Genomic DNA, 20,481 nt, shown 5'->3' with positions numbered 1-20,481 from the left:
TAGTTAACCGTAAGGTTGCAAGATTGAATGCCTGAGCTGACAAGGTAAAAATCTGTCGTTCTGCCCCTGAACAAGGCAGTTAACCCATCATTCCTAGGCCGTCATTGAAAATAAGAATGTGTTCTTAACTGACTTGCCTAGTTAAATAAAGGTGTCATTTTTTTACACCTTTATTTAACTAGGCAAGTCAGTTAAGAACACATTCTTATTTTCAATGACGGCCTAGGAATGATGGGTTGAATCGGCCATTCCGATTAATCGGTCGACCTCTAATATATATACCCTGATGAGTATTCTGCTAGATTTGTACATTTGTTACATTGGAGCAGCGCACAAAGCGAGCAATGTTGATACATTGTATCATTTCATCCCCTGAAACCAATAGCACAGACCAATCTGAGTACCCTTTGCAAGTTCACTGTCATGCAGCCTTAGTGTCAGAGGGAAAATGGAGCACCGCTTCGCGACAGGCATGCTTGCAGCTTTACAGCAAAGATAACATTGTTTCTAGCCTAAACGTTTTTTGTTTATCCTATATTACAAGAGATGCCTTTCTATCGAGATTCGCACTAATTTTATATAATTTCACAAACCATGTTGCAGGCCGTTTTAAATTCATCCTGGGGTTCTAGCTAACAACCTGGTTATTTTGACAGTAGGTTTAGGCAAATTTGATTGGCACAGGAAAGTGTCTGCTACTCATGAGATTCAAAAAGGGAAGATTCATTTAGGCCTAATGTAAGCCTGAACTATATAAAAAATCTCTTCATAATTTTTGGGTGCTTAACCTTTTAAAAAGTTAGGAGCAGTGTGTGTGTGTAACGGTTTCATGCAGCATTTACCCCTTACATGAAGACCAGACCGGACAGGTCGTGTGCGCGAGCATTGCAAAAGACTACCTGTTTTGCCGGTTGTCGTGGTAACACTATGAAAGTGTAGATGCCAATCACCATATAAGTTCAAAGATGAAAAAGCCTGGAAGGAGGAGAGATGACTAGAAACGATTCGGTTGACCGTTTTATGTGTGGATAATTGTCGGAGTAGAAGACCTTGTGCATATCAGGTAAAATAACAACTCAATGTTTATATCCCAGGACAAATTAGCTAGCAACAGCAAGCTAGCTAAATAGGATCAATTAGCTAGCAAGTGCAAGCTAACTAGCTAAATTGCCATACATGTTTAATGCTTTTCAACCTGTCCCCAAATTAATGTCATTGGTTCAGAGTTTGTTTTGATATTTTAACCTGCGTGTCGTGATCGCGTTTGGTGTAGGGGGACAAAATTAATTTATGCACGATGGCGCATGCGCGCAGCCGGTTTGAGTTCCGTGTTACTGACACAATGGCATGCAAATCAACATTCATGTATATCACAGGAGGTTGGTGGCACCTTAATTGGGGAGGACGGGCTCGTGGTAATGGCTGGAGCGGAATATGTGGAACGTTATCCAACAGTTATGTGTTTGATGTAGGGAGGCAAATTGTTAGTCAGTTTTACTGCCGACTAACTGACGCTCATCAACAAAACGTCAAAAGATTTATAATACTAACAGTAAAATGACGTGACCAACAGAAAATACGTTCAGAGATCTGTATATAATGACAAGATGCTTTGGACAAAGATAAGCCCATAGAAACGCATTGGACTTATTTTGGACAGATTTTGGCGAGAGACAAACCTCTCGCTTCGCCTCTTCCTCTCAAAAGGCTATAATTGAACATGTAACTCGTGTAATGAAGCAGCTAATTAAATGTGATTTTCAAACATTTGCCCAAATGCAATTTGCAGAAAAAAACAGTTCTAAACTGAGCACCTAATGCGAGCAGTTCCATGTAACACTGTTCAAAACTTAGAGAGGGGCAAATGAGAGTCACGCTTTACTAGTGTACTATGAAAAATAAAAATAGCTCCTTATTAATTCTGGCCACCAAAGTTAACATGAGATTGCATTTAGAATTATTTTTTGCGCAATGACTGGGTTTACAAAAGCAGGTTTCACTCCAGTAGCCTACAGGCTTTTTGAGGAGCTACTCTTGCGCTGTCTGACAGGTGGTAGACTACTCCGCGCCTCAAACTAGGCTCTGTATGCTGTGTGCGTTTGATAAATAAAATGCATGACAACTAAATAAAAACAGACACGCGCCATTTTCATTCCACAAAATTATGCAAATTAACCTTTGGACCAATAAGCATGACCGGTCAAATGTATTTTCGGTGGATAACAGATTAACGGTTAACCGTTAACATCCCTAGTTTGATTATTATGAGCCTCTACTGATGTACATTACTTCCATTCCTCCAGCCAAATAACAGGTAGGCTAGGCCTTGGCAAATAGGAGAAAAGCAGTCAGTCATTCTATGCAGTATTCTATTATACGCGGAACAGTGGAGAGTTAATGTGTTGTATTGAGTAAAAGTCTGAATTTCAGTGACAGGTTTTTGGAGAATGTTTACAAAACGCGAACAAGCATCCAGGCTGACGGGGCAAACAGGATGATAGGCCACAATTTTTCACCATGGTATTGCAATACTAATCGGTATTGTGATACTTGGCCTGGTATCGTATAATTTGTAAAATGTTGGTATCGTGATAAGCCTAGTGTCTGGTGTGACCACCATTTGCCTCATGCAGTGCAACATCTCCTTCGCATTGAGTTGATCAGGCTATTGGTTGTGGAGTGTTGTTCCACTCTTCAATGGCTGTGCAAAGTTGTTGGATATTGGCAGGAACTGGAACACACTGCTGTACACGTCGATCCAGAGCAGCCCAAACATGCTCAATGGGTGAGATGTCTGTTGAGTATGCAGGCCATGGAAGAACTGGAATATTTTCAGCTTCCAGGAATTGTGTACAGATCCTTGCGACATTAGCGTGCTAAAACATGAGGTGATGGCAACGGATTAATGGCACGACAATAGGCTTCAGGATCTCGTCACAGTATCTCTGTGCATTGAAATTGCCATCGATAAAATTCAATTGTGTTTGTTGTCCGTAGCTTCTGCCTGCCCATGCCATTGCCCCATGGTGGGGTTGTCTGTTCACAATGTTGACATCAGCAAATCACTCGCCCACACAACGCCATACATGCCGTCTGCCCAGTACAGTTGAAACCGGGATTCATCTGTGCAGACAACACTTCTCCAGCATGCCAGTGGCCATCGAAGGTGAGCATTTGTCCACTGAAGTCGGTTACAGCGCCGAAATGCAGTCAGGTCAAGTCCCTGGTGAGGACAACGAGCTGAGATGAGCTTCCTGAGACGGTTTCTGACAGTTTGTGCAGAAATTCTACAGTTGTGATTAACCACATTTTCATCAGCTGTCTGGGTGGCTTGTCTCAGACGATCCCGCAGGTAAAGAGGCTGATCGTGGAGGTCCTGGGCTGTTGTTGTTTCACATGGTCTGCGAATGTGAGGCTGTTTGGACGTAATGCAAAATTCTCTAAAACAACATTGGAGGCGGCTTATGGTAAAGAAATTAACATTCAATTATCTGGCAACAGCTCTGGTGGCCACTCCTGAAGTCAGCATGCCAATTGCACACTTCCTCAAAACATCTATGGCATTGTGTTGTGTGACAAAACTGCACATTTTAAGAGTGGCCTTTTATTGTCCCCAGCACAATGTGCACCTGTGTAACGATCATGCTGTTTAATCAGCTTCTTGATATGCCATACCTGTCAGGTGGATGGTTGATCTTGGCATGTAAGTAAAATTGTGCACAACATTTTAGATGAATAAGCTTTTAGTGCATATGGAACATTTCTGGGATATTTTATTTCAGCTCATGAAACCAACACTTTACATGTTGCTTTTATATATTTTTGTTCCGTGTAGTAAGATTGGATTTTAGTGATGCACCGACAGGAAATTTTGGGCCGATTTTTATTTATTTATTTTTATTTAACCTTTATTTAACCAGGTAGGCAAATTGAGAACACGTTCTCATTTACAATTGCGACCTGGCCAAGATAAAGCAAAGCAGTTCGACACATACAACAACACATAGTTACACATGGAGTAAAACAAACATATAGTCAATAATACAGATGAAAAAAAATAAGTCTATATACAATGTGAGCAAGTGAGGTGAGATAAGGGAGGTGAAGGCAAACAAATATATGTATAAATAAATAAAAAATATAAAAAGGCCATGGAGGCGAAGTGAGTACAACACAGCAAGTAAAATAAAAACTAAAAAACACTGGAATGGTTGGTTTGCAGTGGAAGAAAGTGCAAAGTAGAGACAGAAATAATGGGGTGCAAAGGAGCAAAATAAATTAATAAATAAATACAGTAGGTAAAGAGGTAGTTGTTTGGGCTAAATTGTAGATGGGTTATGTACAGGTGCAGTAATCTATGAGCTGCTCTGACAGCTGGTGCTTAAAGCTAGTGAGGGAGATAAGTGTTTCCAGTTTCAGAGATTTTTGTAGTTCGTTCCAGTCATTGGCAGCAGAGAACTGGAAGGAGAGGCGTCCAAAGGAAGAAGTGGTTTTGGGGGTGACTAGAGAGATATACCTGCTGGAGCGCGTGCTACAGGTAGGTGCTGCTATGGTGACCAGCGAGCTGAGATAAGGGGGGACTTTACCTAGCAGGGTCTTGTAGATGACCTGGAACCAGTGGGTTTGGCGACGAGTATGAAGCGAGGGCCAGCCAACGAGAGTGTACAGGTCGCAGTGGTGGGTAGTATATGGGGCTTTGGTGACAAAACGGATGGCACTGTGATAGACTGCATCCAATTTATTGAGTAGGGTTTTGGAGGCTATTTTGTAAATGACATCATCGAAGTCGAGGATTGGTAGGATGGTCAGTTTTACAAGGGTATGTTTGGCAGCATGAGTAAAGGATGCTTTGTTGCGGAATAGGAAGCCAATTCTAGATTTGACTTTGGATTGGAGATGTTTGATGTGGGTCTGGAAGGAGAGTTTACAGTCTAACCAGACACCTAGGTATTTGTAGTTGTCCACATATTCTAAGTCAGAGCCGTCCAAAGTAGTGATGTTGGACAGGCGGGCAGGAGCAGGCAGCGATCGGTTGAAGAGCATGCATTTGGTTTTACTTGTATTTAAGAGCAGTTGGAGGCCACGGAAGGAGAGTTGTATGGCATTGAAGCTCGCCTGGAGGGTTGTTAACACAGTGTCAAGAGAAGGGCCAGAAGTATACAGAATAGTGTCGTCTGCGTAGAGGTGGATCAGAGAATCACCAGCAGCAAGAGCGACATCATTGATGTAAACAGAGAAGAGAGTCGGTCCAAGAATTGAACCCTGTGGCACCCCCATAGAGACTGCCAGAGGCCCGGACAACAGACCCTCCGATTTGACACACTGAACTCGATCAGAGAAGTAGTTGGTGAACCAGGCGAGGCAATCATTAGAGAAACCAAGGCTGTCGAGTCTGCCAATGAGGATGTGGTGATTGACAGAGTCAAAAGCCTTGGCCAGGTCAATGAATACGGCTGCACAGTATTGTTTCCTATCGATGGCGGTTACGATATCGTTTATGACCTTGAGCGTGGCTGAGGTGCACCCATGACCAGCTCTGAAACCAGATTTCATAGCGGAGAAGGTGTGGTGTGATTCGAAATGGTCGGTAATCTGTTTGTTGACTTGGCTTTCGAAGACCTTAGAAAGGCAGGGTAGGATAGATATAGGTCTGTAGCAGTTAGGGTATACCGATATCTCATATTTTCCTTGCCAAAAAAACTGATACAGACAACAGATATTTAAAATTTTAGCAGCCTTTTAAGCATTCTAGTACAGTTAAATAGTTGAAACACACACACTGACCAAAAAGTTATTTTGTTGGCATTTACATATGTCCCCATTACCAGTAAAACATAATCAAAACCTATTTCTTTCACTTACTTGCTGTGCTGTTGTTCAGTCGTTTCATTCTCAACCAGGATTCCATCATAGATGTCAAGCAGTGAAGTTTCAGCTGTCTGTGGCCTCTTCTGACGTGGGTCCTCTTCCTCGATGCGCACTGTCACTGTGACCGTTTCCATCTTGTCCAGCTGTGTCTAACATTTCACGTAAACCCTATTTCTTGTCTGCATCGAAGTAGCGGCCCTTGTACCTAGCATCGAGCATGGTGGCGACACAGTAAAGAGGCTCTGAGAGAATGCCTCCGAATCGCTTGTTCACAGCCTCTAGTAGGGTACTTTTGCAAGTATTAATCCCACGGTCTGTGTCTGCAGTTTTGTTGAGCAGGATTTTCAATGCCATGACAAAGGGTATCGCGTCTGCTGCAGACCCAGTTGATGAGCTTATTTCTCGAGTCAGTTGTTTGAACGGAGCTAGGATTGTGTTCATGTTTCAAACATTTTCTCAAATGCCATTGAAATGGCAGCAGCGGTATGAGAACCAGCACATTCTGGAGCATGCAATAGAGCTTTCCTCAGTACGAAATCCGCTTAGACCCACTGTGCTGTCATACTCTGCATGCTCATGGGGCTGACATCACTGGTCCAAATGTCAGTCGTGAAGCCCATAGCAAGTAGCTCATGGATGTGCGTTTCAACAATACTGTAATTCCGGTAGGGCAACATCTGAAAAATAGCACCTACTTGGAAGTGTGTACCGGGGCTCGAGATGCTCAACCAGTCAGCGTAAGCCAACATCCTCCACGACAGAGAACGTTTGATTGGCAAGGGCAATGAATTCCATTATCTTGGCGTTAATAGATTTCGGCTTGGAGTTGAATCGCAGATAATTTATTTACTCGTTCAATTGACTGTTCGACTTGAACTTCTTTAGTTGTTGGAAGTATGCGCTTAGTTTTTTTCTGCTTTTGTTCTAAGTAGTCGCTGAACTTCTGGGGGTGATGCACTTATAAATGAGTAATCAGGTGTGTGGTATTTAAAGATTTCACTTTCTCACATTTACATTTAAGTCATGGGGCCATTATTTCCCTCCTCGGGAAATAATAGCAGCACAAACGTTGCATATGGCCTTTTTGTTATCTTCCTTTGAAACTTCAAAATAGATCCACACAGCAGACATTGTGGGATAGGTTAAGAATGTGGTGTTGCACGTGTAGCACTGTATTTTTTGTGGCGTCATTACGTCATCTATCTACATTTAAAGGTATGCACGTAAGCTTTGACATTGGTTTTGCACATCGGCGTTAAACTAGACATTGGGCCGATGCCAATATTTTTACCTACTATCGGCAGATTCCGACATTCTTACCGATATTTTGTGCATCCCTATTGTATTTCTTGCGTTTACATCCATAGTGATGCACTGCACGGACGGATCGAAAATCACAGAATATGTGTTAGTTGCAGCAGCAGAGAAATATGAGTGTGAGCGTTTAGTGGGACTGGTGTAGGATCCTTTAGGGCCAAGTATTGGAATGGGATAGTGTATAGGCGCAGGGCAAGATGGTGCAATTTAAGTTTCCCCTTTATTTTTGTGTTTGTCACAATGTGGCATGCACATTCCGAACTGAGAAAGGCAGCAATACGCCAAAAAGCGTCTAGTCTGCCGGAAATTCACATGAAGAATTAATTCATACAGATACTCGTTACAAAACTATATAGCTAACGTTAACTTAGTTGGCTAACGTACGCGAGCTAACATCGTTAGCTAGCTATTTTACGTTGGTTAACTATTAGTCGACCTGGCTTGCTAACGTTAGTTTGTCGACAGATGTTCGTTAACTTAGTCTTAATGCGTACTTACAGGCCAGACTAACACCGAAGTAGCACGCGGAAGAACCAGTCTATACAGTCAACGGGTGGATTGCAGTAACTTTAGCTAACTAGGTTGCAACATTACGATTACATTAGTTTCATGGGGGCCTGCCCTTGGGAGATTCGAGGAGGAGGGAGTGCTAATTTAGCCCAGGGCCCAAACTCACCATGCCGCCTTGATCCTTGTCGGTTTTCGATGTTATCTCCCCTTGTTCACGTTTGTCCAATGCTGTCTTGACCCTCTCCTTCTGCTGCGGCGACGACGGGCAATGCTCCGAACTCATCGGCCGCCCCCGACTAGCCACCCTCCCCCGTCCCCCACTCCGACTAAACCTTACCACGTAAAACCAAGCTCACGCTATTCAACTTGGTTTGATGTATAACTAAGTGCAATCAATGGAGCAATTGTCACAATAAAAAGGAAATAGAATAGCCAATCGTGTAGTATCTTAATTTTCGATTACAAACCAAATCGTTGACATAGCCGCACGACGAAGCTTATGCTAGGCGCCACACTCCCGTCATACAACGCGACCAGGAGTGTATTCATTAGTCGAATTATGTTACAAAACGTTTTGCATCGAAAACAAGAGTTTCGATTTCAACAATTCCAGGTAGGTCCCACCACGTTAAGTTCCGCTTGCTTCCGTTAGGTTTGTTACCGTTTACTTGAGGAACCAATCGTTTTTCAACGAAATCGGACGAATGAATACACCCCTGTTACTGCCTCCCTCCCTGGTAACAGTGCTACAGTCCCGGCGCCGCATAGCAACGAGAGCGGCACTCTTTCCGCATAGCGACAGCGCGAGCAGAAAAACAAATGTATGGAATGTTTTTTTTTTTAAATATATGGATGTTTCAAAACAGCAGTCAATTTGGCTAGGGAAAAAACAATAAAATTCTTCCAGATAGTCTGTTTACAAACTTAAATTATCATATGTGGCTGTGTTCTACAATATTTAATTTAGTATTTTCCTTGAAATAATCACTGATCTGGCATAAGTGACAGTGACAAGTGGAAACACTGCTTTCGGTGATTTCTTTAAGGAAGGGAAATAACAATTTTGTATACAAACACATATATAATTATACACATCATTGGGAAAGAATGATTCATATATTAAACGGGGACGATTTTTAGGAACAACAACGTCAGGAAGAACAGCGCCCGTTAGCGGTCTATCGAGGCTAGGCAAAGGCTTGGTACAAACCTCAGGTCCAAACAGCATGAGGGACATAAACAAAATCAATCTGTGGTGTGCATATGGTTTTATCACAACAATACTACGCTGATGTCTAGATGTTGAACAGGTATCATATTCTCTGTGATGTTCGTCAGACATCTGAAGACCAGAGGTAGGATACAAAGGTGTTGGGAATCATCTATATACAAAAAGCAGAGCATATATAGAAACAGAGCATAACCTATAGCAGAATGGAATGTTTTGCTCATTCATTTATTGAAAGTTTGGTGCCAACTTAGTTTTCTCTCATGCATTTTCCAGCAAGTGATCAATACATTTTAGACCATGCAAGAAAGAAAAAAAAGGTATGCTTTCGCTTTCTAGTTTCCATTGCCATTAGCCTACACTGATGATAGACAACATTTTATTTTCTTTAAAGAAAAATAGTAATTTATGCAATTATGGATGTTGTATACACAACTGGCAACAGCTAGCAATAATTAGAACGTTACTTTTGGGGATACACTGTCAAAATTAAAGAACAAACCCCTCTCTTGAGTTTCTCTGTCCATGTCTTGAGCCCAGGGGATGTGCGTCTCTGAGTAGGAGTGCTGATCTAGTATCAGGTTCCCCTGTCCATGTCATTTTAATCATTGTGGTCTAAAATAATTAAAATAGTCCAAATAAAAGCTTTTAGATTGTGGTCTAAAATAATTCGAATAAATCACATTTGAATCAATCTAATATTTTATTTTGAAGTTTATAACGGAAGTGATCGAATGCGTCCTTACTGGTGCTACGTTCACACACATTTTATTTTTTTAAATGATCAGCTTTCTCGAATGGTTTGCATTCTCTTCTACAGAGTATAATTAGTAAGAGACTCAAGGTAAGATCTTGCAGGTTTAAACGATGAGTATTCACCCAACCGTGTGGTTAAATATTTAGTACTTATTTACATCTTTCTCTTTGTGTGTCAGGGAGATGATGGGTAGCGTTAGCTAGCTAACGTTAGCTTGCCGTAAATGATGCTGAGGCTAGCCAGGTAGCTAATATTCAACCAGCAAGATGTACGTACCATTGTTGTCTGTAAAGAAACTGCTGCAACAACGTCTCTGTCATCTCGCAACAAAAGAGAAACAAGAATGTTATCATCTGCCAGTAGTGTTAATGGGGACACAGGCAATTTTGAATAAAATGCCCAAATTAGGCTACAGCTGCTCTATCCCAGACAGCTGTCAAATCAGCACCCAACTGCACTCCTCATCTCAGACAGTGAGGAGTAATTACAATTGATCACTGAACAGGGCCTTCATGCTATTTAGGTAATGGCATCGAAGCATGATTAGAGCCCTTTTGATGAGAATGTTAATACAATATCTCACAATATTTGTAACATTGTACCTAAATTGACTTAATATGCTGTTGTTATTTTTTCCTTTTTCTTCTTTCCAGGTATTGGACTCATCATGGGCTCAAAAAGGAGAAGGGCTACGTCCCCCTCTAGTAGTGTCAGTGGGAGGGACTTTGAGGATGGACAGCCGTCATCCTCAGCATCTTCAGTAGGTTGGAAAAGGAGAAGAACCTCTAACATTCACACTGTTGATCCAGTAAATTCAGTTAAAAGCCTTTTTTGTGTAGAAAACATTGCTTTCCAATACAAATATAGTACTCAACTTTTGTGGTAATGCCTTTGGATAATGTCTTAACCCAAATTGAATTATTGAATTTTGACTCTAAATCCGCAGGCACAAGTCAAATCGATGTGTAGTTTTTGAATAAGTGTTCATAAACATTGTTGTTGTCTGTATTGTTTTGTGTTCATCTACTATGTTTTGCCTCCAGATTGCAGTATGCCATGAACTGTACAACACTATCAGAGATTATAACGATGACCAGCGAAGGATGTTGTGTGAGCTGTTCATGAGAGCACCCAAGAGACGGTACAGAGGATGGTTAACATAGTACAGAGGACGGTACAGAGGATGGTTAACATCCATTACTAAGAACATAAGCCTCATTAAATTCACTTATCTATTGTGTTTTCCTTGAAGGAATCAACCGGATTACTGCCACATTGTGACACATCCCATTGACATGATGAAGATCCAGCAGAAGCTGAAGATGGAGGAGTACGATGATGTGGACCAGATAACGTCCGACTTTCAGCTCTTATTCAACAATGCAAAGGCATACTACAAGGTAATATATCCCTGCCTGTAATAACAAACACATTCACTTACTGGACTCTTTAGGGGAGAGAAGTAATGTTTACAAGGCAATGTTTTGTATGAAGGAGTTTTCCTAATAAAGGCCCTGTCTAAGGCTTAAAACCTGGAATTAACCAAATTAAAGGGAGTGTGTTGAATGTCTGTAGCCAGACTCCAGAGTGCAGAGCAGCCTATAAGCTGTGGGACCTCTACCTGCGCACCGAGAATGAGTTTGTCCAGCGGGGGGATTATGATGATGAGGACGGGGACGATGCACATGATAATCCTGGAGCGTCCGATGAGGTAACACCAGCACTTCCGATGTAGCATAAAAAGTATTTATTACATGTTGACTGCCCTGTCACACATGCATTACATGTAAACCGCCTCAAAACATAGCACAACATGGCTAATAAATGGAAGGTATCTGTTCACTGTTGAATTGTACTGTGTTTGTCTTTGAATGACAGAATGCACCCAGTTGCCTGAAGGAGGTCCTTGAGCAGCTGTTGGATGCGGTGGTGAAATTCTCAGAGCCCTCAGGGCATTTAGTCAGTGATCTGTTCCAGAAACTACCATCTAAAGTGGTAAGAGAACCATTCTCTCCAACCCTATGGTATGGCATTGGTTGAAGCACAATGTTAAATCTCCCTACCATCCTATCTAAGCCAATATCTATTATTCCTCTGAATTGGGCTGTTTGAGAAGATTTGAATCCTAAGCAACCTGCATACACATTGTTTGAAGTATAATAGACTAGTCACGATACCAACATTTTACTAACGATACGATACCAGGCCAAGTATCACAATACTGAGTAGCATTGCGAGAGAAAATGTAGAAAAATTCAGTGGCCTAGCATCCTGTTCGCCCCGTCCCACCGACGCTTGTTCCCGCTTTCTAAATGTTATGCTCATGTACTTCACAAAAAACCTGTCACTGATATTCATACTTCTACTCTATAAAACACATTCAATTTAACTTCACACCGTTCACTGTATAATAGAATACTGAATAGATTGTCTACTTTGCTCATATTTGCAAAGGCCTACCTGTGATTTGGCTGGAGCAATGGGGGGAAGGAATATACATGCATAATGATCTGCATGTCATTGTGGCAGTCAGGGGGAAACTGCGTGAAACATTCTTTACTCTTCAGTTAACACACAGACACACACTCCGCCTCCCTTCTTCCCTCACACACGTTCTCGGTCTCCCTTTGTCTCATAAACACATGTAACCGATGTGAAATGGTTAGCGGTGGTACGCGCTAATAGCGTTTCAATCGGTGGCGTCACTCGCTCTGAGACCTTGAAGTAGTTGTTCCCCTTGCTCTGCAAGGGCCGTGGCTTTTGTGGCGTGATGGGTAACGATGCTTCGTGGGTGTCAGTTGTTGATGTGTGCAGAGGGTCCCTGGTTCGAGCCCAGGTAGGGGCGAGGAGCGGGACGGAAGCTATACTGTTACACACACACACCCCTCTCTCTCCCACAAACACATACACACTGCTCCAAAATGTTAGGCACCAAATGGAATGTAAGGAGCACCAGAAAGAGATTGATTTTTAATAGTTTAGGCTTACATTAGGCCTATATGAATCCAACCTTTTAAAGCACATCTCATGAGTAGCAGACCCTTTTCCTTTCTTCCTGTGCCAATCAAATTAGCCAATACCTACTGTCAAGTTACCAGGTTGTTGGCAAGTTAGGTAACGTGACTGAACAACGTTGTTTGTTATCAAATTAGTTTAAAACGGCCCTCAACATGGTTTGTGAAATTATGTCAAATGTGTGTGAAATCGCGCAGGAAGAAAAAAAGGCAGCTTTGCTGATATAAGTCCTATTTGTTTAACCGTTGAGCTAGAGACAAGATGTTTTCTTTGCTGTAAAGCTGCAAGCATACCTGTTGCGAAGCTGTTTCTCCTCTCTGGCATTGATGCGTGACAGCGAACTTGCAAAGCCTACTCAGACTGCTCTGTGCTCTTATACCAAGGAGGAAATCAAACAATGTATCAACTTTGCTCTGCTCCAATGTATCAAATGTACAAAATGTAACCGAAGACTGCTCAGGTTCGGCATCCCTGCTCATCCCTTATGGAGGAATAGATGAGGAAGGAGAGAAGCAGGTGAGTGATGGCTGGAAGGGGATGGGATTGGCGGATTACAGCTGCCACCCGTGATGTGTGCATGAAAGTGAAGTGGACATTATTGGACCAGCACCTACAAGAGATTAGTTGCTGTTGCTTACATTTTTTTACTGACTTCATAAACATTTTCATAAGAGGCGCCAGCTAGTTCTTGGATATCAGGTGGGCCAAAACATTTGGTAGTAGCATATGAAATGGTACTACAGTATTCTCAAATTTGGGTAACATGACGTTTTGGTACTGCGATATCACCGTGGTACCGGTATACCGTATAACACTACAATAGACCAGCAAGCTACTGTAGTAGGTCAAAGCTATGTGTTGGAAAACCTTGGTTGAGCATGGGTGGAGTAGGCATTACGGAGGTCATGTGAATTTACTTAATTTTTCAGCTTCAGACCAATGCCTACTTCTCACTTAAAACAGTTTCTTGTTTTAATAATATAGCGGATTTTTTTTGGTGACCAACTTTTGATTTAGTTTTCTCTTTTCTTTCAGAGGAGGGTTACAGTTAAAAAAACAAAGAAATCCATACAAAAATAACCCAAACCCATTCCCCATCCACCTGCCCACATCCTCCCACCCCTTCCCATCCCACCCAGCAACAGAGTTTGCTTTTCAGTCCCCATCCCACATCCCCCTCGCCCTCCCCCACAACAACCAGAGACACCATATTCTGTTCCAGTTAAACGGTTGTTCAGATTCAATTAGATCTGTGGACCATACTTTTTTAATGGCTAGCTCAGAATACAAGCTTTACAAAAGTTGTTTATATATTATAGCGATCAGTCCTTTTTGGAGCCCAGATAATTTATTTATAAATCCCATCATTGGATGGCTCGGTAGTTGGGTTTCCCAAGAGACTCCATGTTGTAAATATAGAAAAAAGGAGTTGTCTGGTAACGTGTATGTATCTTTCAAATCTTGGAATGTTCTCGAACCATTACTGTCCGTGATATCGGTAAGGATACGAATTCCACATTTGGACCATTTGGGGGGGAGGGGATTCAAAAGTCTGCCCTCAAGATCACAAGGCATTATTATGAAATATTAGAGTATGGGCATGCCATTTTGATTCCCAGTTACATTGTTTTTCGATTTTGTGCCAAATAGAAATTATGTGTGGAAACAGTTTTGATTGTTGATTTTATTTTTTTAAATGTTTTCCCCCTCAGCAATACCCAGACTATTATGCCATAGTAAAGGACCCAATAGATCTGAAAATCATTGCCCAGAAGATACAGGTATGCTACCCAACCATCTGACTGAGTGTACTGTAAGTGGTGTGCATACAATAAATCACTGGTCAATTTTTTTCTTAGATGAGCCTCTACAGAAGTGTCAGCGCCATGGCAAAAGACATAGATCTCCTGGCCAAGAATGCCAAAACATACAATGAGCCTGGGTCACAGGTTTTTAAGGTATGCTGTACTACAACTCAGAATTATGTCAGAATTCTGATGTCAGTTTTGTTTGTTTCTTCACTTTCTTTCTTATTTATTTAAGGATGCCAACACCATCAGAAATATTTTTTCACAGAGAAAGACAGAAATTGAGCATGCTGAGCCCATCAAATCCAGCATTCACATCAAGTAAGCAATACCATAGAACAGAAAGTAGAATTTATGAGCAAACAACATGCAATATTTACAAGGATTTTCCATGAATTAAACGTGTGTGTGTGTCAGGAACAGAAGGTCAACCCAGGGAGACCAGCTCTCAGCTATTACCATGGCTCTTCAGTATGGGATTGAGGACGATGGCATTCTGGCTGGTACGTCTCATTGGTCTGTTAGCTGTTTTGGCTCTGCATTATCAACCTGGTAAAAAATAAGGAACATATAAGAACAGAAGGGACATTGCAGTGCTAAGTATACTAATATATGAGGGTTTGTCAGAAGACTTCAGACTTCATCTGTCTGATTCGATTGTCTCTCATTGCCCAGGGTCTGTCCACTATGACGAGGGGGAGTCGGAGGCAGAGAGCATCCACCACAGCATGGACATGAGTAACCCCATCTTCCAGCTGTACGAGGCTATGTGGGGCGGAAGGAACAGCCAGGGACAGCTTATCTCCGAGCCTTTCCTCCAGCTGCCCTCCAGGAAGGACTACCCAGACTACTACCAGCAGATCAGCCAGCCCATCTCCCTGCAACAGATTAGGTAGGCCAAACAGTGGAAGGACAGTATCTCTGCTCAATAAATGGCAGGTTTGAAAAGTTGTTCCACAAAAAAGGGTTATTTGAAACAAATTCATGCAAGTGTGATTTATGTCATCTGGGCTCCAAGATGGTCCATTTAATAGTCTATGTCAAGTTTTATTAATCATTTTCCTAAATCAGCTGCTGTATGTTTTGTTGTGGTGTAACATGGCGTGAGCTGTACAGTGTATTTCTATCCCATCCCTTCCCAAATACGAGAACCCTTAATTCCCCACACACAGGAACAAAATGAAGAACAACGAGTATGAGAGTGTTGAGCAGCTAGACGCAGACATCACTCTGATGTTTGAGAATGCCAAGCGCTACAATGTGCCTCACTCCTCCATCTATAAGCGCATGCTGAAACTAAACCACATTCAGCAGGTCAGTGGGTGCATGAGCTGCCAATGCTGAAACTCAAGTTCAAACCCAAGCTCTGCTGTAGTTGTCTATCCATATCTGTATGACTGTAAAGTATCCTATGCTAATTATTGTGTGTAACATTACTGAAGTATTTAATTTACAATGAGATGATACTGCTGCTTAGGTAATCTGGTCTCTGTGATGTTAAACGTTGATTAGGTCTGCCTCACTGTCCTCTGTACCAGTAGTGTCTTGGGCAGTCTTCACTATGTTCTGTACTCAGTTGCAATCAATTGTTTTGTGGATAGTTGTGTGTTCTACTTATAAATAGACTGAAGATGAAATATTGGAGCTGCCGAACCATGATGGCTTGTAGGTTTGGGAGGGCACTACTTTTGTGCAAGTGGAGAAATGTTGAAGAGAGAGATAATGAGATGGGGAGAGTAAGAGGTGCCAGTTTGTATTCATGAACGTGTGGGAGGAAGAGAAGCTAGTTGATATTGATGTGTATGTGTCTTTTCCTAGCTGAAGAGAAAGGAGCTATTGAGGAGGGTGAACGACAGCATGGACGGGGACAGCATGCTCTCTTCTACAATGGCTGACACTGGCAGCACTAAGAGAAAGAGGTATGCAATTCTCATTTCACCTACTCCGCACACTACAGAATCAGCCGGCACACAATCCACACAATCACCAGGATACTTCTGCAAAAAAGTTCCTGTACTTTTGGTTTATAAGATGCTTGTTTTGTGCATGATGAAATTATGAATGGCCAACATATTATGGCATTGTTTTTTATTGATCCTTGAAGATAATGTTTCCTTCTTTTAACTAACCCACACCCCTGTGACCTCTAGCCATAAGAAGAACACAAAGAAGAACCAGATGAAGGCCCTGTACGCCACAGTGACAGAGGCCCGGGAGATGAGCACTGGCCGGAAGCTCTGTGAGCTCTTCATGGTCAAGCTTTCCATAGAAGGACTACCCGGACTACTACAAGATCATCCTAGAGCCCATGGACCTGAAGACCATCGATCACAACATCCGCTCTGAGAAGTACATGACGGAGGGCGCTCTGTTGGAAGACATGAAGCTCATGTTCCGCAATGCACGCCACTACAACGAGGAGGGCTCACAGGTGATGGGCCAATCAGAAATGAGACTCAGGGCAGTGTGAAGCGTGCATACTAGATTATTTGGCAGTAATTTAGCAGCAATGTACTAATGTCTTTTAATCATGATTTATAAGATAGACACTACATTTCCATAATGTCAGCAGAATGTAGTGCAGCAATTACACTATATATGCAAAAGTATGTGGACACCCCTTCAAATTAGTGGATTCAGCTATTTCAGCCACACCAGTTGCTGACAGGTGTATAAAATTGAGCACACAGCCATGCTATCTCCATAGAAAAACATTGTCAGTAGAATGGCCTTACTGAAGAGCTCAGTAACTTTCAACGTTGCACCATCATAGGATGCCACCATTCCAACAAGTCAGTTCGTCAAATTTCTGCCCTGCTAAAGCTGCCCCGGCAACTGTAAGTGCTGTTATTGTGAAGTGGAAACGTCTAGGAGCAACAACTGCTCAGCCGCGAAGTGGTAGGCCACACAAGCTCACAGAACGGGACTGCAGCCTAAGATCACCATGCGCAATGCCAAGCTTTGGCAGGACTGGTGTAAAACTCGCCGCCATTGGACTCTGGAGCAGTGGAAACGCATTCTCTGGAGTGATGAATCACGCCTCACCATCTGGCAGATGGATGCCAGGAGAATGCTCACTGCCTGAATGCATTGTGTCAACTGTAATGTTTGGAGAAGGAGGAATAATGTTTTTTCATGGTTCTGGCTAGGCCCCTTAGTTGCAGGGAAGGGAAATCTTAACACGACAGCATACAATGACATTCTAGACGATTCTGTGTTTCCAACTTTATGGGAACAGTTTGGGGAAGGCTTTTTCCTGTATCAGCATGACTGTGCCATCGTGTACAAAGTGAGGTCCATACAGAAATGGTTTGTCGAGATCTGTGTGGAAGAACTTGACTGGCCTGCACAGAGCCCTGACCTCAACCCCATTCAACACCTTTGGGATGACTTGGAACGCCGACTGCGAGCCAGACCTAATCGTCCAACATCAGTGCCCAACCTCACTAATGCTCTTGTGGCTGAATGGAAGCAAGTCCCCGCAGCAATGTTCCAACATTTAGTGGATAGCCTTCCCAGAAAAGTGGGGGCTGTTATAGCAGCAAAGGGGAAACCAACTCCATATTAATGCCCATGATTTTGGAATGAGGTGTCCAATTACTTATGGTCATGTAGTGTACCATTCGGCGCACTAGCTCTGATCCACAGTGTTATGTTAACCACTTGCTTTTGCAGCTAGCTAGTACACACTAGCTAGGATAGCTAGGTAGTACACACTAGCTAACTAGTATCTATTTTATAATTCTTAATGTAATTTCACCACCTGTGCTGTTGGTTGCGGTTACCCACAATCCTCTCTGGCACCATTCAACATCCTGTCTTAGCTCGTATGTCTCACAGCGTCTGTGGCTTAAGGTTTCTGTTGCAGCCAGACCCTATTGGACAGCTGTGTCCTGGTGCACTCTGACTGTTTATGTTAATACCTTCACTGCAGGTGTCAACACGGGTGCTCCTGGAGCCTACGGAATCCAGGTAATCTACACTTCTATACAATTTTATATTAGAAAAGCACAGACTGTAAATGCTTGTTATTCGATTACTCACATCTGTATTTGAGAATGAGTAAAGAGGCCCTTGACGTTTTTTTTTTAAATGATTGATCCCGGACAGCAGGCCCCACCACCCTACCCAAGACAGGGCCAGCCTGCCTTCCAGCAGCCCTCAACACCCTTATTTGTAGACCCTCCACCCAAGCCTAGGCGCCTGCTCCACTCAGAGGCATACCTGAAGTACATTGAGGGACTTTAATGCAGAGTCCTCCACCATCAGCAAGTGGGACCATGGTAATCTGAATCAGTGTTAGTTTGGCAGCTGGGGTGAAAGAGGAGCGATTATGATAGAGGAAACCAAGTCTAGATTTAACTTTAGTCTGCAGCTTTGATATGTGCTGAGAAAAGGACAGTGCACCGTCTAGCCATACTCCCAAGTACTTATATGCGGTGACTACCTCAAGCTCTAAACCCTCAGAGGTAGTAACCTGTGGGAGGAGGGGCATTCTTCTTACCTAACAACATGACCTTTGTTTTGGAGGTGTTCAGAACAAGGTTAAGGGTAGAGAAAGCACATACTCCTACCCATGCTAGATTATGGAGACGTAATTTATAGCTCGTCAAGTAAGGGTGCTCTCGAGCGGCTATATGTTCTTTACCATTCGGCAATCAGATTTGCCACCAATGCTCCTTATAGGACACATCACTGCACTCTATACTCCTCTGTAAACTGGTCATCTCTGTATACCCGTCGCAAGGCGGTTGATGCTTATTTATAAAAACCCTCTTAGGCCTCACTCCCCCCTCTCTGAGATATCTACTGCAGCCCTCATTCTCCACATACAACACCCATTGTGCCAGTCACATTCTGTTAAAGGTCCCCAAAGTGCACACATCCCTGGGTCGCTCCTCTTTTCAGTTCGCTGCATCTAGCGACTGGAACGAGCTGCAACGAACACTCAAACTGAATCATGGACACTCTTACCGACAGTTGTGGCTGCTTTGTATGATGTATTGTTGTCTGTACCTTCTTGACCTTTGTGGTGTTGACTTTGCCCAATAATGTTTCTACCATGTTGTCATGTTGTGTTGCTACCATGCTGTGTTGTCATGTGATGCTGCCTTATGTTGTCATAGGTCTCTCTTTATGTAGTGGTGTCTCTCTTGTTGTGATTTGTGTTTTGTCCTATATTGTATTTATTTTTTAAATCCCAGGCCCCCGTCCCCGCTGGAGGCCTTTTGCCTTTTTGGTAGGCCGTCATTGTAAATAAGTATTTGTTCTTAACTGACTTGCCTAGTTAAATAAATGTACTATTTCCTAATAACCTTGTGTATGTACTGTGTATGTGGGCATGTTTCAGCAGCTCGAAAGAAAGATGTGCGACTGACCAAGGAGCAGGAGAGCCGGCTGCCGTCCCATTGGCTGAAGAGCAAGGGCGCCCATTCCACAATGGCAGACGCACTGTGCCGTCTGCAAGACCTGATGCTGCTTGACACACTGAACATCCGCCAGACGTACAACCTGTAGGATATCTGAGCCACTGCTCCCTACACTGTCAGACAGGAAAGGGGTTTTAGGCTCATTAGAAAATGTATAAATGTTATGTTAATGTAGGCATTCGTTTGTAGAATGGTTCAATTAGCTTGCTTACTCTGTTCAAGCTGTTTTGTGTTTGCATTTTAATTGTTCTAACAAGTGCATTATTGTATTAATGTTTCTCTGTGATGGATAAACGTTTTCATAAAAAATACAGAGAAGGGACTTGTTCTTGAATGCTAATTTAGTATCTGTGTGCTGCAATATGGAACATTCGAGTGGGTTAGTGGGAACCCACTGAGTCTGGCGACTCGGCACCAGACAAGAGAAGGGGAACCAACATACATTGTTTTTTCTTTAAGTTGTTCTATTAGGCTGGTTTAACCAATTCTGATATTTTTTCTCTAATTGGTCTTTGAACCAATCAGATCAACGTGGAAAAGATCTAATGT

General features: G+C 42.6%; 1 protein-coding gene and 1 pseudogene across 4 annotated transcripts in view; one reads left to right on the top strand and one right to left on the bottom strand.

Annotated features, from left to right (window-relative positions):
- Window positions 1-8,421, bottom strand: part of LOC139535855 (la-related protein 4-like) — a 35,750-nt gene extending 27,329 nt beyond the window's left edge. Inside the window, exon 1 of one of the 4 annotated variants that reach the window (XM_071335698.1) lies at window positions 7,862-8,421. In XM_071335698.1, the coding sequence (XP_071191799.1) occupies window positions 7,862-7,978 (117 nt within the window). In that variant the 5' untranslated portion in view covers window positions 7,979-8,421. Of the gene's footprint in view, window positions 1-5,862; window positions 6,730-7,861 lie in introns of those variants that run through there. The other 3 variants (XM_071335694.1, XM_071335695.1, XM_071335699.1) reach the window with 3 other exon arrangements.
- A 1,204-nt stretch (window positions 8,422-9,625) lies between these two features.
- LOC139535856 (protein polybromo-1-like) lies at window positions 9,626-20,254 on the top strand (annotated as a pseudogene).
- The last annotated feature ends 227 nt before the right edge of the window (window positions 20,255-20,481 follow it).

Source organism: Salvelinus alpinus, chromosome 12, assembly GCF_045679555.1.
Source record: "Salvelinus alpinus chromosome 12, SLU_Salpinus.1, whole genome shotgun sequence".
NCBI classification, from domain to species: domain Eukaryota; kingdom Metazoa; phylum Chordata; class Actinopteri; order Salmoniformes; family Salmonidae; genus Salvelinus; species Salvelinus alpinus.
This window is presented reverse-complemented; position numbering and strand designations above follow the sequence as displayed.